This window comes from Belonocnema kinseyi, chromosome 5 (genome assembly GCF_010883055.1).
Source record: "Belonocnema kinseyi isolate 2016_QV_RU_SX_M_011 chromosome 5, B_treatae_v1, whole genome shotgun sequence".
Lineage (NCBI taxonomy): Eukaryota > Metazoa > Arthropoda > Insecta > Hymenoptera > Cynipidae > Belonocnema > Belonocnema kinseyi.
The window spans coordinates 83,351,538-83,372,763 of record NC_046661.1 but is presented as its reverse complement, the minus strand read 5'-3'; the positions used below and the strand labels follow the sequence as shown (position 1 = coordinate 83,372,763).

Below are 21,226 nucleotides of genomic sequence, written 5' to 3'. Positions count from 1 at the left end.
TAAACAGTATTTCAGATAAAAATTTCAAATTTATTAATTTATTTGAAACAAAACATGTATTTTCTACCATAAAATATGACTTTTTAACAAAATCTTTCAATTTTGAATATAATAGTTGAAGTTTCAAACTAAAAAGTTTAATTCCCATCGAAAAAATGTCATATTTTTTATTTCAATCGAAAAAGTTGAAATTTATACACAAGAAAAAGAATTTTTAAACCAAAAGGACGAATTTTCAAGAAATAAGGATTTTTCACTCAAAGAAAATAAAAGTTTATCTAGATTGTTAAAGCATCAACCTAAAAAACGAATTTGTTTATACGAAGATTGAATTTCCAAAACAAAAATATAAATTTTCAGCAAAAAAATAATTTTCAACGAAACTGATGCATTGTTACCCAACAAACATGAAATTATGTACAAAAAATGTATTTTCGACAAAACAGTAAAATTTTTTTAAAGCTAGCTTATTTTTTACATGTGTAGTGGAATTTTTAATTTAAAAAGAACATTTTTTAACAAAATATTTCAACTTTCAACCGAAAAAATGAATTTCCAACTAAAAATATTAGTCTTAAAAAAAGGATAGCTTAAGAAAGTTCTTCAACCAAATATTTAAAATAAAATAGTTGAATACTAAAGCAAAGAAGAAGAATATTTAATCAAAAATTCACATTTGCATAAAAAGTTAGATTTCTACTAAAACATATTTATTTATAAATAAAAAAAAGATAAATTTTAAAAAAAAATTGAATTTGCGGTTAAAAAAGATTCCAGTTGACTTTTCAATGTCAAAATATAAATTTTTTAACAAAAAATAAGTTTCTACGAAAAAGAATTCCATTTTCCATTTAAATAAACGATTTTTTTCTATCAAAATGGATGAATTTTTAACAGAAAAATTTAACTATCTACGAAATAATTGAATTTTTATTCAAGAATGATTAAATTTGTACTAAAACAAAAGAAAAAAAATTATGCAACTAAAACGACGAATTTTCAACAAATAAAGATTTTTCACTCAGGAAAGAAATATAAAAATATAAATATTTTCAATGAACCTGATGTATTTTTATCCAACAAACATGACATTTCAAACCAAGAAAATTATTTTTTTTTTACCAAAAAAGGAGAATTTCAATTTAAAAAAGTTGAATCTTAAAAAAGTGGAAAAGTTACATTTACAATTGAAAAATTAATTACGTACCAACAAAAAAGGATTTTCGACAAAATAGTTAAATTTAAAAAAATTTTGTTTAACTTTGACCCGTGTAGTTGAATTTTGAATTTAAAAGCAATCATTTTTTAATCAAATATTTCAACTTTCAAATAAAAAAATGAATTTTCAACTAAAAATATAAATCTTTATGAAAAAGGATTTCTTAAAAAAGTATTTCAACCAAATGTTTCAAACGAAATAGTTGAATACTAAAGCAAAAAAGAAGAATTTTTAATCAAAAAGTTACGTTTTCATAAAAAATTAAATTTCTACTAAAACATCAATTTTTGAATAAAAATATACATTTTTAACAAAAGAATTGAATTTTCAATTTAAAAAAGATTTCAGTTGCTTTTTCACGATGAAAATATCAAATTTTAAATAACAAATAAGTTTTTACGAAAAATATTGAATTTTAAATATAAAAAAATATGAAATTTCTCTTTAAACAGATAAATTTTGACTTAGAAAAAAATATTTAAAAAATAGTTAAATTTGCGTCCAAAAACGATTTCAGTTGACTTTTCGAAAACAAAATATAATTTTTTTAATAACAAATATTTTTCTATGAATTTTCAGTAAAAAAAATCATTTTCCACGAAACTGATGCATTTTTACCCAACAAACATGAAATTTCAAAGTAAGAAAAATTATTTTTTTTGTCAAAAAAGGAGAATTTTGAACTAAAAAATTTGAATCTTAAAAAAATGGAAAAGTTATATTTTTAGTTAATAAATTAATTATGTACCAAAAAAAGGATTTTCGCCTCAATAGTTAAATTTTTAAAAATGTAGTTTAACTTTTGCTCAAGTACATAATTGAATTTTCAATTAAAAAATTTATTTTCAAACGAAATAGTTAAACTTTTAACCCAATAGTTGTATTTTCATAATAAAAAGATATTTCTGCTAAAACAGATAAATTTTTAAATAAAAAAGTTAAGTTTCTAAATAAAAAAGATAAATTTGCAAAAAAATAATCGAATTTTCTGAAAAAAAAATGATTCTAGTTAACTTTTCACGATTAAAATATAAAGTTTTAAACAAGAATTAAGTTTCTACGAAAAATATTAAATTTTCAATTCCAAAAGTCGAATTTTTAATCAAAAAGAGTGGCTTAAACAATTTTGAATTCTCTACCAAAAAGTTACATTTTTATAAAAAAAAAAATATATGAAATTTCTCTTTAAACAGATGAATTTTTATTCGTAAAAAAATTCAAAAAAAATAGTTAAATTTTCGCCCAGAAAAGATTTCAGTTTACTTCTCAAAATCAAAATATAAATTTTTTAACAAAAAATAATTTTTTACGAAAAAGAATGGAATTTTCCATTAAAATAAACGAATTTTTCTCAATAAAAAAGGGTGAATTTTCAACGAAATAGTTGAATTCTCTATCAAATAATTGCATTTTTATTCAAGAAAGATTAATTTTGTACTAAAACACAAGAAAAAGAATTTTTAAACTAAAAAGACGAATTTTCAACAAATACAGATTTTTCACTAAAGAAAGAAATAAAACTGTATCTAGATTCTTGAACCGTAATGCCAAAAGACGAATTTTCTTTACAAAAAATTGAATTTCTAAACATGAAATTTCAAACCAAAAAAATTATTTTTATACCAAAAAAAGGAGAATTTTCAACTAAATAAGATTAATCTTTAAAAAATAGAAAAGTAAAATTTTCGGTTTAAAAATGAATTTTAAATCAAAGAAGTAAAATTAAAAATTATTATTTTTTTAACAAAATAGTTAACCAAAAACATAGTTGAATTTTCGGTTGAAAAAGATTTCAGCTGACTATTCACGATCAAAAATGAATGTTTAAACAAGAAATAATTTTGTAGGTACGAAAACAATGGAATTTCCAATCCAAGAAGTTGAAATTTCTCTTAAAACAGATGAAATTTTATTTAGCAAACAAAAATTTCGGAAAAATAGTTTAATATTCATCCAAAAAAGATTCCAGTTGACCAAGAAAAATAAATTTTGTACTAAAACAGATGAATTTTTAATAAAAAAATGACACATTTTTTTTTAATTGAACTTTTATTTAGAAAATGTTTCAGTTCATTTTTTAACACCAAAATATAAATTTTTACCAAAAAGTACATTTTCTACGTAATGGTTAAATTTTCAACAAAGCAACAGAATTTTCAAAGAAAGTGTATTAATTTTCAATCAGTTAGTTGTATTTTTGTCAAAGAAAGATAAAATATTTCTTAAAACATAGGAATTTTTCATTAAAATAAAAATCGAAATAAAAAAATTGTTCAATTTTCATCCAACAAAGATTGGAGTTGACTTTTCACGATAAAAATATGAATTATTAAACAAGAAATAAGTTTCTACGACCAAAATTAAATTTTCAATTTAAAAAGTCGAATTTTTAACTAAAAAGAATGACTAACAAAAATAGTGAATTCTCTACCAAATATTTGCATTTTTATCAAAAAGAAAAAAAATGTCTCTTAAAACAGATGCATTTTTATTTGAAAACAAAAATTAGTTGAATTTTCATAATAAAAAAACATCTCATTTGACTGTTCAAAATCAAAATATATATTTTTTTTTTCAAAAAATAAGTTTCTACGAAAAAAATTGATTTTTTCATCCAGAAAAACGTTTTTTTTTGCAACAAATTATACCTAAAAAAAGTTGACATTTCATTTTTTCAAACAAAAAGTATAATTTTCAACCAAAGAGTTGCATTTTTGTCTAAGAAAGATAACATTTTTCTTCAAACAGATTATTTTTTAATTAACATAAAAAAAAACAAATAAAAAAAGGTTTAATTTCCATCGAGAAAAGATTTCAATTGACTTTCCACGATCAAAATATGAATTTTTAAACAAAAAATAAATTTCTACGGAAAAAATCAGTTTTCCATAAAAAAAAACGTTTTTTTTTAACCAAAAAAGATGATTTTTTAACAAACTAGTTGAATTCTATACCATATAGTTGCATTTTTATTCAAGAAAAATCAAATTCCTCTGAAAACAGACGATTTTTTAATTTTTAAAAACAACAAATTTGACAACAAAAAAGTTGAAATTTCATCGAGAAAAAATTTTAATTATCTGTTCAACTATGAAATATTAAATTTAAACAAAAAGTAAATTTTATATGAAATAAATGAGGTTTTAATAAAACAATAGAGTTTTCAAACAAAAAGTATAATTTTCAACCAAAGAGTTGCATTTTTGTCTAAGATACATAAAATTTATGTTAAAACAGATGAATTTTTCATTAAAATAGAGAAAATAAATTTTAAAAATTATTTAATTTTCATCCAGAAAAGATTTGAGTTTAACTTTTCAGCAAAAAAATATTGGCTTTAAAGGAGAAATAAGTTTCTACGAAAAAAGTAGAGTTTTCCATAAAAATACGTTTTTTTTTCAACCAAAATAGATGAATTTTTAACAAAAAAGTTGAATTCTATACCATATAGTTCGTTTTTTTATCCAAGAACGATGAAATTTCTCTGAAAAGAGACAAATCTGTTCTTTAAAAAAACAAAAAATTTGACCAAAAAAAAGCTGAAATTTCATCGAGAAAAGATTCCAATTTAATATTTAAAATATTAAATTTAAACAAAAAATAAATTTTCTATGAAATAGTTGAGGTTTTAACAAAACAATAGAGTTTTCAAACAAAAAGTACATTTTTCAACCAAAGAGTTGTATTTTTGTCTAAGAAACATAAAATTTATGTTAAAACAGATGAATTTTTAATTAAAATAAAGAAAATAAATTTAAAAAATTGTTTAATTTTCATCCAGGAAAGATTTAAATTTAACTTTTCAGCAAAAAAATATTGGCTTTAAATCAGAAATAAGTTTCTACGAAAAAAGTTGAATTTTCTATAAAAATACATTTTTTTTAAACCAAAATAGATGAATTTTTAACAAACAAGTTGAATTCTATACCATATAGTTGCTTTTTTTATCCAAGAACGATGAAATTTCTCCGAAAAGAGACAAATTTGTTATTTAAAAAAACAACAAATTTAACAAACAAAAAGCTGAAATTTCATCCAGAAAAGATTCCAATTATCTGTTCAACACTAAAATATTAAATTTAAACAAAAAATAAATTTTCTATGAAATAGTTAAATTTTCAACCAAACAGTTGCATTTTTATCTGAAAAAGATCAAATTTCTCTTCAAACAAATTAGTTTTTAATTTTAAAAAATGTGGTTTTCCATTTAAAAAACGTGTGTTTTTCAACCAAATTAGATGAAATTTTTAACAAACTGGTTGAATTCTATACCAAATAGTTGCATTTTTAGCCAAGAAAAATGAAATTTCTAAAAAAAAACCAGAAAAAAACACCAAAATATTAAATTTAAAGAAAAAGTAAATTTTCTATGAAATAGTTGATTTTTCAACAAGACAATGAAATTTTCAAACAAAAAGTATTATTTTTAAAAAAACTGTTGAATTTTCAAACATTTTTTCAGCATTGTGAATTTCAAAATCAAAAAGACAAATTTAAAAAATGAGATGAATTTTCAACCTAAAATTTTCAGGTTTATTCGAAATAGATGAATTTTCTTCTAAAACAGATAATAATAAAAAAAAAAACAGTTATTCCAGTTTACTTTCCAACACCAAAATAATAACAAAAATGAAAATTATACTAAAAAGGTAAATTTTTAAATCAAAACGGCAAATAAAAATAAAAATAGTTGAATTTTAATCCAAAAAATATGTCTTTTCAAAAAAAATTGTTTATTTTTCATCAAAATTGTTTAATTTTCAACCAAAGAGTTGCATTTTTGTCTGAAGAAAGACAAAATTTTTAAACAAACAGTAAATTTTCTAGGAAATAGTTGAATTTCCAACAAAATTGTTGCATTTTTATGAAAAAACTATGCAATATTTCTACTAAAAAAGATAGCATTTTTAATCAAAAACACCAATTTTCAGAAAAACTTGTTCTTAGCCAAGAAATATTTCACTTGACTTATCAGCAACTTTGTTTTGAGTTGTTACGTAATTTAAGTTCGGACCCTTATAAAATACTTTCTAAGAATGCCACCAGTGTTGATTAAAAAGCAGGTTTTCTACAAAATAAATACGTTTAATATAAATACAGTCTTATGTACAGGATTACGTATCTAAAACTTAAAAATATGTATACGTTCTGAGTCAAGCTTAGCACTCGGTTCCGACTTTGGTGGAAAAAGCGTGCTGCATTTTAAATTTTACATTCTAATTCTATCTACTAATCTAGACCTAAGTTTTCAAATTATTTTCTTAATTTTCAGGGATGATTTTCCGAGTTTTGGGCAAGTTTAAAAAAAAGAAATACTTCAAAAAAGTAACTCGTTACCGTTAAATGATACAAAATTTTAAAATTAAGTTACAGTTATAGGTGACCAAAGTACTTTTCAGTTCTTTTAATTTTTTGTTTGTTTGTGGAAAGAGTATTTTGGGCTTTTTTTGATAAATAGTAAATTATAGTATTCATAAATTTATTTTATAAATAAATAAGAAACCAAACGAACATTTTTCTGAAGTTTTTCTAGGTGAAAATATCCACATGTATTTCAGTCTATTATTTTAGGTGGATTTCCACGTGAATTGATCTGAACCGGGAAAATTTGAATCCTTCTAAGTAAATATTTACCAAGATTTCCGCATAAATGGATTCAACTGCGTAGAAATCTATATAGAAATTTTAAATTTTCCTTAAGTATTTCCACGCAAATTTACCACACAACGCTGAAATCTACAAGGAAATTTTGAAATTTGTAATGTTGAAATTTACGTGAATTCCCACGAGTTTTTCAAACTTTTAATAATCCATATGGACATTTGTAACTCACTACGTGGAATTTTACTTTAATTTTCGCTTAGATTTATGGATATTTTTTATTTATATAGACGACTGTGTGGAAATTCACGTGAAAATGTATATGGATTTTCACGTGAATTTACCCAACCATGTGGAAATTCGAAACGTTTAAAGTAGAATTTTAAATTTCTACGTGAAAGTTGACGTGAATTTATCCAACCACTTAGAATTCCACATGAAAATTTATGTGGATTTTCACGTGAATTTATCCAAACACGTGGAAATTCATATGGATTTTTACGTACATTTTCACGTGAAAGTTGACGTGAATTTATCCAACAACTTAGAATTCCAAATGAAAATTTATGTGGATTTTCACGTGAATTTATCCAATGACGTGAATATCTATGTAGAAATTGGAAACCTTTAAAGTGAAATTCTCAATGGATTTCCAAGTCAATTTATCCAACCACGTGGAAATTCGTACTGAAATCGACGTAAATTTCCACGTGGAAATTGACGTGAATTTATTCAACTACATAGAATTCCATATAAAAATTTATGTAGATTTTCTCGTGAATTTATCCAATCACGTGAAAATGCATATGTTAATTTAAAACCTTCAACGTCGAATATTAAATTGATTTACAAGTGGAAATTCGTAGTGAAATTTACGTTGATTTCCACGTAAAAATTGACGTTGATTTCCACGTAAACATTGGCGTTAATTTTCGCTGCTACTTGAAAGTCAATATGAAAATTAATGTGAATTGCCACGTGAAAATCCATGCTGAAATTTGAAACCCTTGACATGGAATTCTCAACGGATTTTCACGTGAATTTATTCAACTACTTGAAAATCCATATGAAAATTGTAAACCTTCAAGGTTCAATTTTAAATGGATTTCCACGTGAATTTATCTAACCACGTGGAAATTCGCAGTGAAATTTACGTGGAAATTGACGTGAATTTTTCCATCAATATAAAAATGAATGTGTATCGCCACGTGAATCTATCAAATTATGTGAATATCCATATTGAAATTTGAAACCTTCGACATGGAATTCTAAACGGATTTTCACGTGAATTTATTCAACCACGTGAAAATCCATATAGAACTTCGGAGCCTTTAAAGTGGAATTCTCCATGGATTTCCGCGTCAATTTATCCAACCATGTGGAAATTAACGTGAAATTATCCATCCATTTAGAATTCCACATGAAGATTTATGTGGATTTTCACGTGAATTTATTCTACCACGTGAAAATGCATATTTAAATTTGAAACCTTCGACATGGAATTCCAAACGAATTTTCACTTGAATTTATCTAATCACTTTTGAAATTCTAATAGAAATTCACGCAAATTTCCACGTAGAGATTGACGTGAATTTATTTAACCACTTAGAATTCGACCTGAAAATTGATGTGGATTTTCGCGTGATTTTATTCAACTACTTGAAAATCCATATTGAAATTTGAAACCTTCGACATGGAATTCTAAACGGATTTTCGCTTAAATTGATCTAACCACTTTGGAAATTCTAATTGAAGTTAACGTAAATTTTCACATGGAAATTGACTTGAATTTATCCAACCACTTAGAATTCCGCATGAAAATTGGTGTGAATTTTCACGTGAATTGGTCCAACAACGTGAAAATCCATATAGAAAGTGGAATTCTACATGGATTTCCGCGTCAATTTATGCAACCACGTGGAAATTGACGTGAATTTATCCAACCACTTAGAATTCCACATGAAAATTTATGTGGATTTTTACTTGAATTTATCTAATCACGTGAAAATCCATATGGAAATTTGAAATCTTCAAGGTCGAATCTTAAATGGATTTCCACGTGAATTTATCCAGCCACTATGAAAATTTCATGAAAATTTATGTGTATTGTCACATAAATGTATCTAACTACGTAAAATCCATATGGGAATTGGAAGCCTTCGACGTGGAATTCTAAATGGATTTTTACATTTTTTTATTGTTTAAATACGTGGAAATCCACATCGCAATTTGCATCGATTCATGTGAATTTCGACGAGAAATTATTCAACCACGTGGGAATCTACATTGAAAACTGCGTGGATTTCCACGCTGAAATTAACGTGAAACTATCCAAAGTATTTAGAAATCCAGATGGAAATTTGAAACCTTCGACGTGAAATTCCTTACGGTTTTCTACGTGAATTTATTCAACCACGTGGAAATCCAAGTAGAAATTTTCATTCATTCACGTGGAAATCCACGTGGAGATAAACCTGTATTTTTATGAGTATTTGTCCAACCACGTTAAAATCCATATCGAAATTTTTAATTTTCCATGTGAACATTTACATAAATTAACACAGTGAAATTTTCAGTGATTTCCACATTCATTATTACATGGATTTCCACGTGAACATTTGAAACATTTCACGTATATTGTTACAAAGATCTAACCATGTAAGAATCTACAAGGAAACTCACATTTTATCAAATCACGTAGAAATCCATATGGAAGTTTGAAACTTGGCACATACAAATTTATTTGCATTTCCGTATCGAAATTTTCAATTATTTTAACAGTGAAATTTAGAGTCAATTAACGCCAATTAACGTGAATAAACTTAAATTTTACGTGAATCCAAGTTGGAATTTCACGTGAAATAATCCAACCACAACGAAATGCATATATAAATTTGAGACTTTTCACGTGAAAATTTATGTAGATATCCTTATGGAAATTTACATAGATTTCCACATGTGAATTTATATGTTTTCCACGTAAAATTATCTAAATGCGTGGAAATTCACACGAAAATTTAAAACATTCCACATGGAATTTTATGTGGTTTCCCACGTGAAATAATTAAATCACATGGAATTCCATGTGTAAATTCAGATGATTTTCCACGTGAAATTGTGGAACCGCGTAGAAATCCGCACGAAAATTTGAAACATTTAACGTGGAAATTTAACGTGAAATAATCCAGCCGCGTGAAAATCCGTATAAAAATTTGAAAGTTGACATGGTAATTTAACTGAATTTCCACATGGAAATTTAAAGTTATTTCCATTGGGAAATTCACAGTGATTTCCACAGGGAAATTTTGTATTGAAATTTATATAGATTTCTAGATAAAATTATCCAAACACTTGGAAATCTTTATGAAAATTTGAAACCTCAAACATGAAAATTCACGTGGATTTCAACGCAAATAGATCCAACCACGAGGAAATCCATTTGGATATTTGAAAGCTTCCATATGGAAATTTTCATGGTTTCCTGCGGGACATGATCCAACCACGTTTAAATCTATAAGGGAATGTGAAAACTTCCACGTGGAATTCCACATGCTTTTCCACGAGGAAATTTATATTGATTTTAACATGAATTTATCCAACTGCTCTTAAATCCACTTTGAAATTTACGTGGATTCCGACGTGATTTTATCCAACCGCGTGGAAATGAATATAGATTTAAACATGGAATTTTAAGTGGATTTCCCTGTGAATTTATATCCATCCACTTGAAAATTCTTCTGGAAAGTTTAAACCTTCCACATTAAATTTCATGTAAAAATTTACCTGAATTTATCAAACTTCGTGGAAATCCACATGGAAATTTTACTCCTTTCACGTGGATTTTAATTAATTAATTTTAATTGATTATATGGATTTCCACGTGGTTATTGACCTGTACTTGGACGTAAATTTACCTAAACACTTGGAATCTACGGGGAAATTCACTTGAATTTCCAGATCATTTTAGAATGATGAAATGAATATAGATTTCCTCGCGGATTTTGAAGTGGATTTCCATGTGAATTCATTCATCCACTTGAAAAATTTTATGGAAATTTGAAACCCTTCACATGGAATTTCACGTGAAAATTTATCTGAATTTATCAAAATATAATTTATTTAAAAAAAAATTTAATCCTTTTACGTAAAATGTACATTTATTTCCACGTGAATGAAGCCAATCACATGGAAATTAACCTTTATTCCGACATGATTTTAGAAAACCATTTGAAAATCTAGGTGAAAATCTACTTGAATTTACACGTTATTTTATGCAAGCATTTTGTTTTATTGTATTTTATACACCGTTAAAATTTACGTAAATTCATCAAACTACATGGAAATCCATATGGAAATTTGAAGTCTTTCAAGTGGATTTCCACGTAAATTTATCCGAACACATGAAAGTCCGTATGGAAATTTATGTGTATTTATGGAATTTGAACTACATTTTCACGTTAATTTAGCTATCCATTTGAAAATTCGCATGGAAATTTGAAACCTTCCATATTGAATTTATTTGGAAAATTTACCTGAATTTATCAAACTACATGGAAATCCACATAAAATCACGTGGAAATTCACCTGTAAATCAACATGAATTTTCCCAACCGTTTAAAAATCTACGTGGAAATTTACTTGAATATCCATGTTATTTTATGCAAGCACGGGATAAGGGAAATAGATGTCCACGTGGAATTTTAAGTGGATTTTCACGTAAATTTATCTATCCATTTGGGAATCATCATGGAATATCACGTGAAAATTTATGTACATTGATCAAACTACGCGTAAATCCACGGGGAAAATTAAAAACCTTCCACGTGGATTTTTACGTGAATTTATCCAACCACGTGGAAATCTTCATGAAAAATTGAAACTCTTCATGGAAATTTGAACCTTTGACGTGGATATTTACATGGATTTCCACGTAAATTAAACCAACCACGTGGAAATCGATATGACTTTACCCAGCTAGTTAGAAATCTACATGGAAATTTACTTGCATTTCCACGTTACTTTATAATACCATGTAATAAGGAAAATAGATTTCCACGTTGAATCTTAAGTGGATATTCACGTAATTTATCTATCCGCGTGGAAATCGTCATGGAATATCAGGTGAAAATTTACGTAAATTAATCAAAATACGTGAAAATTCATATGGAAATTTACGTGAATTTCCTCGTCAATTTATCTAACCACGTGAAAATCTTCATAGGAATTTAAAACTTTTCATGAAAATTTGAACCTTTAACGTTCATTTTTCTCGTGGATATTTACATAAATGTCCACGTAAATTAAGCCAACCACGTGGAAATCGATATGACTTTACCGAGCTACTTAGAAATCTACGTGGAAATTTACTTGCATTTCCACGTAAATTAATCTATCCACGTGGAAATCCTCATGGAATATCACGTAAAAATTTACGTAAATTGATCAAACTACGTGAAAATCCACATTGAAATTTGAAACCCGTCACGTGGATTTCCACGTAAATTTATCCGGACACATGAAAATATGGAAATTTATGTGAATTTATCCAACGACGTAGAAATCTACATGGAATTTTGAACAGTTCATGTGAAATTTCAGGTGGATTTTAATTCGGTAATTAATGTTGGTTTCCACGTGAAATTATCCAGCAATGGGAAAAATCACGTGAAGGTTTGAAATTGTCCACATGGAATAAAGTTTAAATTTTCATGTGGATTTTCACGTGTTTTCATCAATTCACTTGAATATTGGATATTTTCATCTGGGTTTTTTTTATCTGAAAACAAGCTAATTCTTTTTAAAAAGTAACTAAGTTGCTGTAACTTCAACTTTTTAGGGTATTTCGTAATTTCCCAACACTGGATTTTCCTCGCTCGGGGGAGTATTTATGCCGATTTTGAATCGATTGATAGACAAATAATTGATAGCTAAATGATTGCGGAGGCGAGATAATTACAGTTGTAATTGTGCATTCGCGAAGTGTTTTTTATGTCGTGGCGGAGCAACCGGTGGAGGTTCGGGTGCCAGGAATCTTCTTGCCATGAGCCACTTTTTGGCCCTACCGGCGTGATAGTAGTAGGTGTAAAGCAAGGCCAGAGCAGCAATGGCAACCAAGAAGCACGTACCGGCGATAATGAGGCTGTAGAGCCACAAGGGTGCGGAATATTCGGGCACGAAGGCTGGCTCCGTCGACGAGTCTTTCGTCGAGGGAGTCGTTGGGGTTTCGGGTCTTGGGGGTAAAGTGGCTTCATGGTCACCGATCGCGATATCGGCACATGATCGGAACTCTTCTTGAGGACCACAACCTACTGCACCTGGAAAAAAAGAGAAAAAATTACGTTCTTTTTACACTCAGAAAAATGTTTTTTTGAATCAAACAACAAATTTTATTTAAATTCATATAACTGAATCAAATAAATTTGTTGCTTCAACTCCCGTGTAGAAATTTCCCCGGTTGGCCCTAATACAACAAGGTTTCTGGTCGGGTCCCGGCCGGGCTACCCCTGGCTGAGTTTCGTGGACCAATGTTTAGCCTGTACAATTTCAAATTTACCGCCATATATAGCGCCTGCTGTGTGTCGTCTGCATAGACACTCAGTAATTTTCAGTTTCGCCCCTGGAACGAGAATGCACGTTCCAAGTTGCTATGAGATTCTATCATCAGGGAATAAAATTCTACTCCAATTTTCTTGCCAGAATTGGTTCCCTGGATTTGACTTTTGAAGTTCACCGTAATCTTTACGATGAGCTTTAAAAGACAAAACAAGTTACCAATTTCTCGCCTAAAGCAACATTTCTTAACCGCTTTTTAGCCGGATTCCCCGACCAGCGCCCGGCTTAAAGCGGGGCTATCTGGCTGGGACCCGGCCGGATCCCTGATTGAATTCCTACACGGGTTAAAAAAGGTTTATTTAATTTGAAGAAATGGAAACCATTTGCCATATTGATTGAAACAAATAATTTGTTTAGTACAATTTGTTTCATTCAAATAAAAAATGGACTTTTATTAAACAATGCATTTGTTTAAAATCTGTTTATTCGAATTCATAAAAATGTTTATTTGATTCAAACAAAAATTACAGTACAAAGCAATACTACAAAGTGCCGCTAGGCATGCTAAAGCGCTGCCGGCAGTTCCTAAGGGACTAACCTAGAATCGAATTAATTGATCATGTGATGTGATTTATTTGATGGCATTTGTATTTTTTTCAGTGTTATATTATTCTAAAGGTTCTGATTTACTATGAAAGTATATATTGATTGAAAAATGAACGCAATATCTCTAGTTTAGGAACTACTTAAAATTTAGGGGGTTTACCGTGGATATAATTGAAGATTTCGGATGTCTTCAATACTAACCTCCTTTCTTTATAATGATGATTTGTGAAATCAATCATGTTCTTTTATATTATAATTATCACTGTGTACTTAAAAGCAGGAACACTTATATATACATTAATTTCAAATGTCTAACTCTGGTTCATTTCTCATTATTCCAATTTACGATTGTTCAATACAGAAATGAGAAGTCCAGAGTTAAAAATTAACCAGAATTAAGCATTCGGGTTAAATAAGTGTTTCTGCTTATACATATACAATGATATTTATGATTAGCAACAAACATATTATCGAGATTATACATTATTTTTATAAAGAATGCTCAATTTTGAGGTTAAGTGTAAAAAAAAGATTTATGTTACTTGAACAAAATCTTTAATTAATTTTAAAAATATATATTCAATGTAAACAATAACTTTACTTATTTTAAACAAGATATTTATTTAAACAAACCAAAACATTTATTTTAACCAAACAAAGAAGGGCAAACAAACATTTTTCTCAGTGTATCGGGAAAATGGATAAATTGAAAGAAAATTGGGAAGTTTTCAGTCTTTCTTAAAAAAATAACTTCAAGTTCAGGTAGTAGTGATCCGAGTTTGTAACTGAAAAGTTCGGACTCGATCCCTGCTGCCGGTATTTTTTGCTAATTTTTTTTTGGTTCCAAACTTTTTTTATTGCAATTAACTATTACCAAGGCTGCGCTGGAAAATCATGAAATGACAGTAAACTTATTTCTTTACTGGGAATTTTACAATCTTTTAGACAAAATATCTCTCCAAGTTCGATTTTAACAGTTTTTAAAAATAATTAGTTGAATTGTTATCTTTTTCAATTATGATATTATTTAGTTTAAGGGCATATTCTACGTTGACCACGTGACCAAAACCAGTCCTCGGTTATTGAATTTTTTTTGTGTTCACCATGTCCTAATGATATATCGCTCTCAAAGTTTGGAATATAAGAAATGAGACAATAAATTGCGTTTTTATGTTTAGTTTGAGTAATAATTTTGAAACAAATTATCCGAGTAAAAAAGAAATGTGTAAAATGTGTAAAAAAATCTCAATCCGTTTGAACGTAGTGAGCTCAAAAAAAAATGAAAATAATTTTACACATTTATTTTTTACTCGGAAAATTTTGTTTCAAAATTATTACTTAAACTAAATATACAACCGCAATTTGCCGTCTGATTTTCTATAATCCAAACTTTCAGAGCGATATATCATTTCCTTTGGACATGGTGAACACAACAAAAATTTAATAACCGAGGACAGGTTTGGTCACGTGGTTACCGAAGAACATGCCCTTAAAATACGTAGTTTTTAAATCTTTTACTTTAAAAATTTTCGATTCATATTTTTAACAGTAGATTTTTAATTTAAAGAATTTAAAAATGCAGTTTTGAAGACTTAAATAAATGATAATTAAAAGCGTATGAAGTTGAAAATTTTGGAAAAAACAATTTTATTATATCAACTAAATATAAATAAATACATTATTTTTAATGGATCTGTACTTTAAATATTAAAAAGTGAAAAAGATTTGACAAAATAATTCTAAAATCGTTGGAAACATAAGACTTTCTTTTTCAACGGTAAAACTTAAACTATTTTAATTCGCTCGATTGAAAGTTTAGAAACTATTTTTAACATAAAAAGAGCTTTATAATAATATATTCGTAACTAAAGGCTTTTTATTAAGTTAAAAATATTGTTTCAGTCTAAAATATTTCATTTTTAACCCATTCAATTCCAAATTTTTTAATTAAGAAAGAGAATAGCTATTTAATATTTAGCAATATTTAAAAGTAAACAATTTCAAACTGGATTGTTTGACGTAGAAAGCTTTGAATCGTTAAAATTCCGAAGAGCTTTTAAAGTTTGAACATTACACTTTTAAGTGTTCTATTTGAAAACTGTTTATTTTTAAGTGAAAAAGTTGAATTTTGAGGTATAATTAGAAATTGAACACTTATTATTTACAGAAAATTTTTAAAATGATTTTAAATAATCTAAACGAAGTGAGTGTATCTATAAAATTCGGCTACTGGTACCGAAATTTTGGAGCCACGCCCTAAGTTAAAACTAAATGTAGATTTTTGCAGATTTCAAATAAAAAAACCTAGAAGCTTTTTTAAAAATTATGAAAGATTTTAAAAAGATAAAAAAAATGTTTTTAAGATTCCTGGGAGAATTGAAAATGATCTTTCATTTGAAATAATTATTTTAAAAATCTTTCAATAACTATGAATTATGTTATTGTTTTTTAGCGGAATTTGGCATTTAGAATTTTAAAAAGATTGACAACCTTGAAAAACAACCTGGAAATAGTTTATTTTTAATCAAAATCATTAGATTTTCAAGATTTATGGAATTTTTGCAATTTTAGGTGATTTTAGCGTTTTGTACTAGAAATTGGCACTTGATGTCTAAAGTCATAATTTAAACAAGATTGATAGTTTTTAAACAATTTTGGGTTATTCAGTTTTTCGAAGAAATTGGTAATTTTTTTTGTTTAATGAGTTTAAATAAGATTTCCATTTTCAACAATTTTAGGTTAGGTTAGCGTTTCACATAGAAAATTAGTATTTTAAATAAAAAATGATTAGATTTCAAATATTTAACAGTTTTCAATCATTTTCATTTTTCGGTATTGAAATCCTTTTCTTTTAATGAAAACGAACATTTTTTAATTAGAAATCATTATATTTTAAAGTTTCATCAGGATCAGGTTATTACAGTTTTAGGTTATGTTGATCTTTTACATCAAAAATTTATATTTTAGAGAGAAAAAAATCATTATAGTTCGTCGAACAGTTTCAGGTTATATTTAAGTTTTTTCAGGAAGTCAGTTATTTTAAACGAAAACTAAAAAACTTGATTTCGAAGATTATTAAATCAGTTTAAAAATTTTATTGTTAAATCTAATAAATATGTCGATATTGATTTAAAAGAAGATTTTTCCAAGATTGTAATAATTTAAGTAACAAACAATATTCACAATATTGTTTATATTATCAATCAGAATCATTAAATTTACAATTTTTGGTTTTGGTGGTATTTTACTGGAAGTTGGAGATTTTTATACAAAATTATTCGATATCAAAGATTAAAAATTTTCATTAATTTGAGTTATGTAATGACTGTAATTTATATTTTAAAATAAAAACGATTCCGCGAAAGATCTTTTATTTTATTTTTTAAATTATTTTCAATCATTAATATTTTATTTAAATTTGTAAGCAGTTTTTGGTTATATTCACAGTTTTTTACAAGAAATCAGTTAGTCTAAAGAAAAATGGGAAAAATTAGATTTTCAATAACAGTCACAGCTATGAGCAATTTTAGGTTATTGTTATTATATCAGAAATTGGTATTGTTGGTAAAAAAAAATTTCACATAAAATTTTTAAGATTTCTAAACAATTGAAGATCATATTAACTTTTTTCAATAGAAATCGGTTATTTTAAACATAAATAATTACATTACGAAGAAGATTTATTATTTGGGACAATTTTTGGTTATGTTATATCAGTGTTTTCGTCAGACATTAGTATTTTTAATAAAAACAAAAATTATAATATTGATCAGATTATAAATTAGAATCATTTAATTTACCATTTTTGGTTTTGTTGGTGTTTCATACCGGAAATCGAAACTTTTAATACAAAATTATTGGATTTCAAACTAGATGAAAATTTTTGAAGAATTTTAGTTTATGATCGTGCTTTTTATCAAAAATCGGTATAAATTTTAAAGAAGATTTAGAATTCTATTCCTAAACTGGAAAAGTTTTGGGTTATGTTCTCTTAATTTTTTTTCGTCTAAAATTTTAATGAATATTTAGAATATTTTAACAATGATAGAGTGCATTATCGCTTCTTAAAAGAAAATATTTTTAATAAAATAAATGAGAGTTCAAATATAAAATCTGCAATTTTGCACAACTTTAGGTTATGTTGGTGTTTGTCGTAAGCATTTTGTATATTTTTCACCAAAAATTCCACGGTTGGATTGTCTAAATATTGTAAAAAATATTCCAGATTAATTTTGAAGTTGAGTTATCAACTAAAAGTTCAAAATGGTACAATTTCGAATAAAAGGATTCTAATATTGTGCAAATTCCAAAATTTTAATATTTAGAGTTCTTCAAATCGAAAAATAATTAAAATTGAGGATTTTTCGCGGGTTTTCCCCGATTTGCAAATATTTTTCACGGTGAATAAAATTTAAAAAACTGATCTCCAATTTAAACATTTTTTTCATTTGAAATAATAAAAAATAAACTGCAAATTATAGCACTAAAAATGGAACTCTTGAATTTTAAATTATTTGAAATTTAAGTTTAAGAGTTTTTAAATTTAAAAATCTTATATTCAAATGGTCAATAATTTACACGTATAAAATGGAAGTTAGGTAATAACTTTTTCAATTGAACAATTCTAAATAAAATGCAGACAAATTCAGTTGTAAAATTATAAATCCACGTTACCATGTACACTATTCTAAATTGAACTTTCAATCAATGAACTTTAAAATTTTCGACATATCATTTTAAGCAATTTTAAGTTAGAAAAATTAAAAGTTAAACTATTAAAATCTTCTTTAGCTAAACACTGCTTAAAACATAAGCCTAATTATTTTAATTTAAAATAGTTTAAACGTCCTTGAAAAGCTTCAAAACATTTTTTCAAAAACTTGAGATACCTAGAAGTTTTCAAAAAAATTTGAATTAAAAGATATTTAATTCGGCTATTCATGCCAAAATTTCGATACAAACGGCCGCAACCTAATTTTAAAAAATGTAGAGTTTTGCAGATTTAAAATGAAAAATTTAGAAGTTTTTAAAGAATTGTTAAAGGCTTCAAAAGAATAAAAAAATTTTCTTAAGATTTTTAGGAAAATCAAAAATTATCTTTCATTTTGAAAAGTTATTTTAAGGGAATATTTTAAAAGAATTTAAAAGGTTTCCAAATTGCCCAAAAAAATCGGAAATTTCTTAAGGAAATCTTATGAAATTGGTAAGATTTCTAAAAATTGTAAGAACAATTCTATAAATATCTTTTAAAATAAATCGAATTTTTCTAATATTTTTAAAAAATTCTGAATATTTAGAAAAATTTCTTTACAAAATTCCAGATTCTCTTTTCACAATTTTAGAAATCTTTTCAAATTTTTATAATTACTGTATTAATCTTGTGAAAATTACAATAATTTTTTTTTAATGCCAGTTTTTGGCTTAAAACGCTAACAGACCTTAAAATTATTGAAAATTCGGAATCTTCTTCACGCACTATTTAAAAAAAATAACCAATAATTGTTTATGTTTCATTTTCTAGTGTAAAACATTAACCTAACCTAAAATTGTTAAAAATTGGGGATCTTCTTTCAACTTTATTTTTTTCAATAAAATTATTAATTCCGCCGAAAAACACAAACATAACCTAAAATTGTTAAAATATTTTTAATTTTGTTCAAATCCTAATGATTAATGAAAAACACCAAAAAATCAAAAATTGTAAATTTATTGATTCTGTTTGACAATCGGAGAAATCTAACGATTTTTGGTGTTTTTCATTGTTGCTAATAATGCCAGTTTTCCACGAAAAACACTGACAGGGCATAACTAATAATTTTTCCAAATTATAAGTTTTCTTTGAAATTCAATTATTTAAGTTTATAATAACCGATTTCCAGTGACAAAAAGTGAAAATCTTGTTTCTATTATTAGATTATGAATCTAAAAGTTTCATTAACTTATGTTTAATAATTTTAAGCGAATAAAAACTATTAACCTTCAAAGTTAAAATTATAAATTATTTTATAAAATATTTAGCTTAAAAAATATTCATCCATTAATTTTAGGATTAATTATATTATTTTATTCAATTTTAATTTCATTACATTTAAATATATTTAAAAAACCAATGCTTAAAACCTTAAAATATTCCAAAATTGTAAAAATATTCAATGTTGAAAAATGTTAAGTCTTTGAAGTCTAAAACATTTTTATTAAAAATCAATTTCTATTCTAAAGCCCTAACGTAACCAAAAATTGATTAAAAATAATGAACCTTTCAAATTTCATCATTTTTATTTGAAATAAACAATCTCTTGTATAAAAAAATATAAAAGTATAAATATTTTTTTTAAATACAAATTTTTGTCTTTAATCAATTTTTTTTCTCATTAAAAATACCAATTTCCACCGAAAAACTTTAACACAATCCAAAATTGTTAAAAGATTCTTAATCTTGTTCAAATTATAATGACGTTGGTTTCAAAATTCTCATTTTTGGTTCAAAACGCTCATTTTTTAAATACCTCACATTATAAGTGATTTATTTTTGAAAATTTAAATAAGCGGGAAAAGTGTACGAAACCCATAAAAAAGGGAAAAAGGGCAGCATTTTTTTCTCTATCTTGAGTGGACTGCCTTGAATGCCCTTTCGATTTTAATTTCGACAGTGAAATCAACAAGACTGGAGCAATAATTTAATAATAAACCAAAAATATAGTTAGATAGCTCTTGAAAAATGAACCTGAGTCTCCATTTACAGTTTTTCTCTCGGGATGCAAATTTTCCAGTAAATAAATAAAAACTGACTTTTTTAATTTGAAAAAACCATGTTTTTTCACATTCAACTCGTCGTAAGTAATTCGTTTATCAACTAATTAACAAGTTTCTTTTTGAGTTTTGTTTGTGACACTCTAGCGGAGGCTACAGTGTCCAAAAGGGTCAAAAGTTAATTTCTAATCTTTTTTTTTTTAATCCAAATAAAAAACCACGTTTTTAGACATTCACATTAAAAAAGTGAGCGAGGAAGTTTGAGCTACGACAAACTTCAAGTGAACGAATTTTCCGCCAATGTATTGGTCAACTTTTTGGAAAATCTCAATTCGATTTGATTTTTAGTTCCATAATTACAGCGAGTTTACTACGAGCTCGCGACGCGACACCACGGGATTTTTCAGGGGACGCCGCCGGAACGCTGACTAGTGCGAGCGAGTGGACAAAACAAAGGATGGGCAAGGAGGATGTTTCAGGCTTCAGGCGGCGTCCCCT

The 21,226-nt window shown here is 26.4% G+C and overlaps 1 protein-coding gene across 1 annotated transcript in view; it reads right to left on the bottom strand.

Moving 5' to 3' along the window:
• Nucleotides 1-6,288: 6,288 nt before the first annotated feature.
• The window catches only part of LOC117172708, a 42,983-nt gene continuing 28,045 nt past the window's right edge, over nt 6,289-21,226 (bottom strand). The window contains exon 4 of the mRNA XM_033360869.1: nt 6,289-13,134. Coding sequence (XP_033216760.1) covers nt 12,773-13,134 — 362 coding nt within the window. The 3' untranslated portion in view covers nt 6,289-12,772. The remainder of the gene's footprint in view (nt 13,135-21,226) is intronic.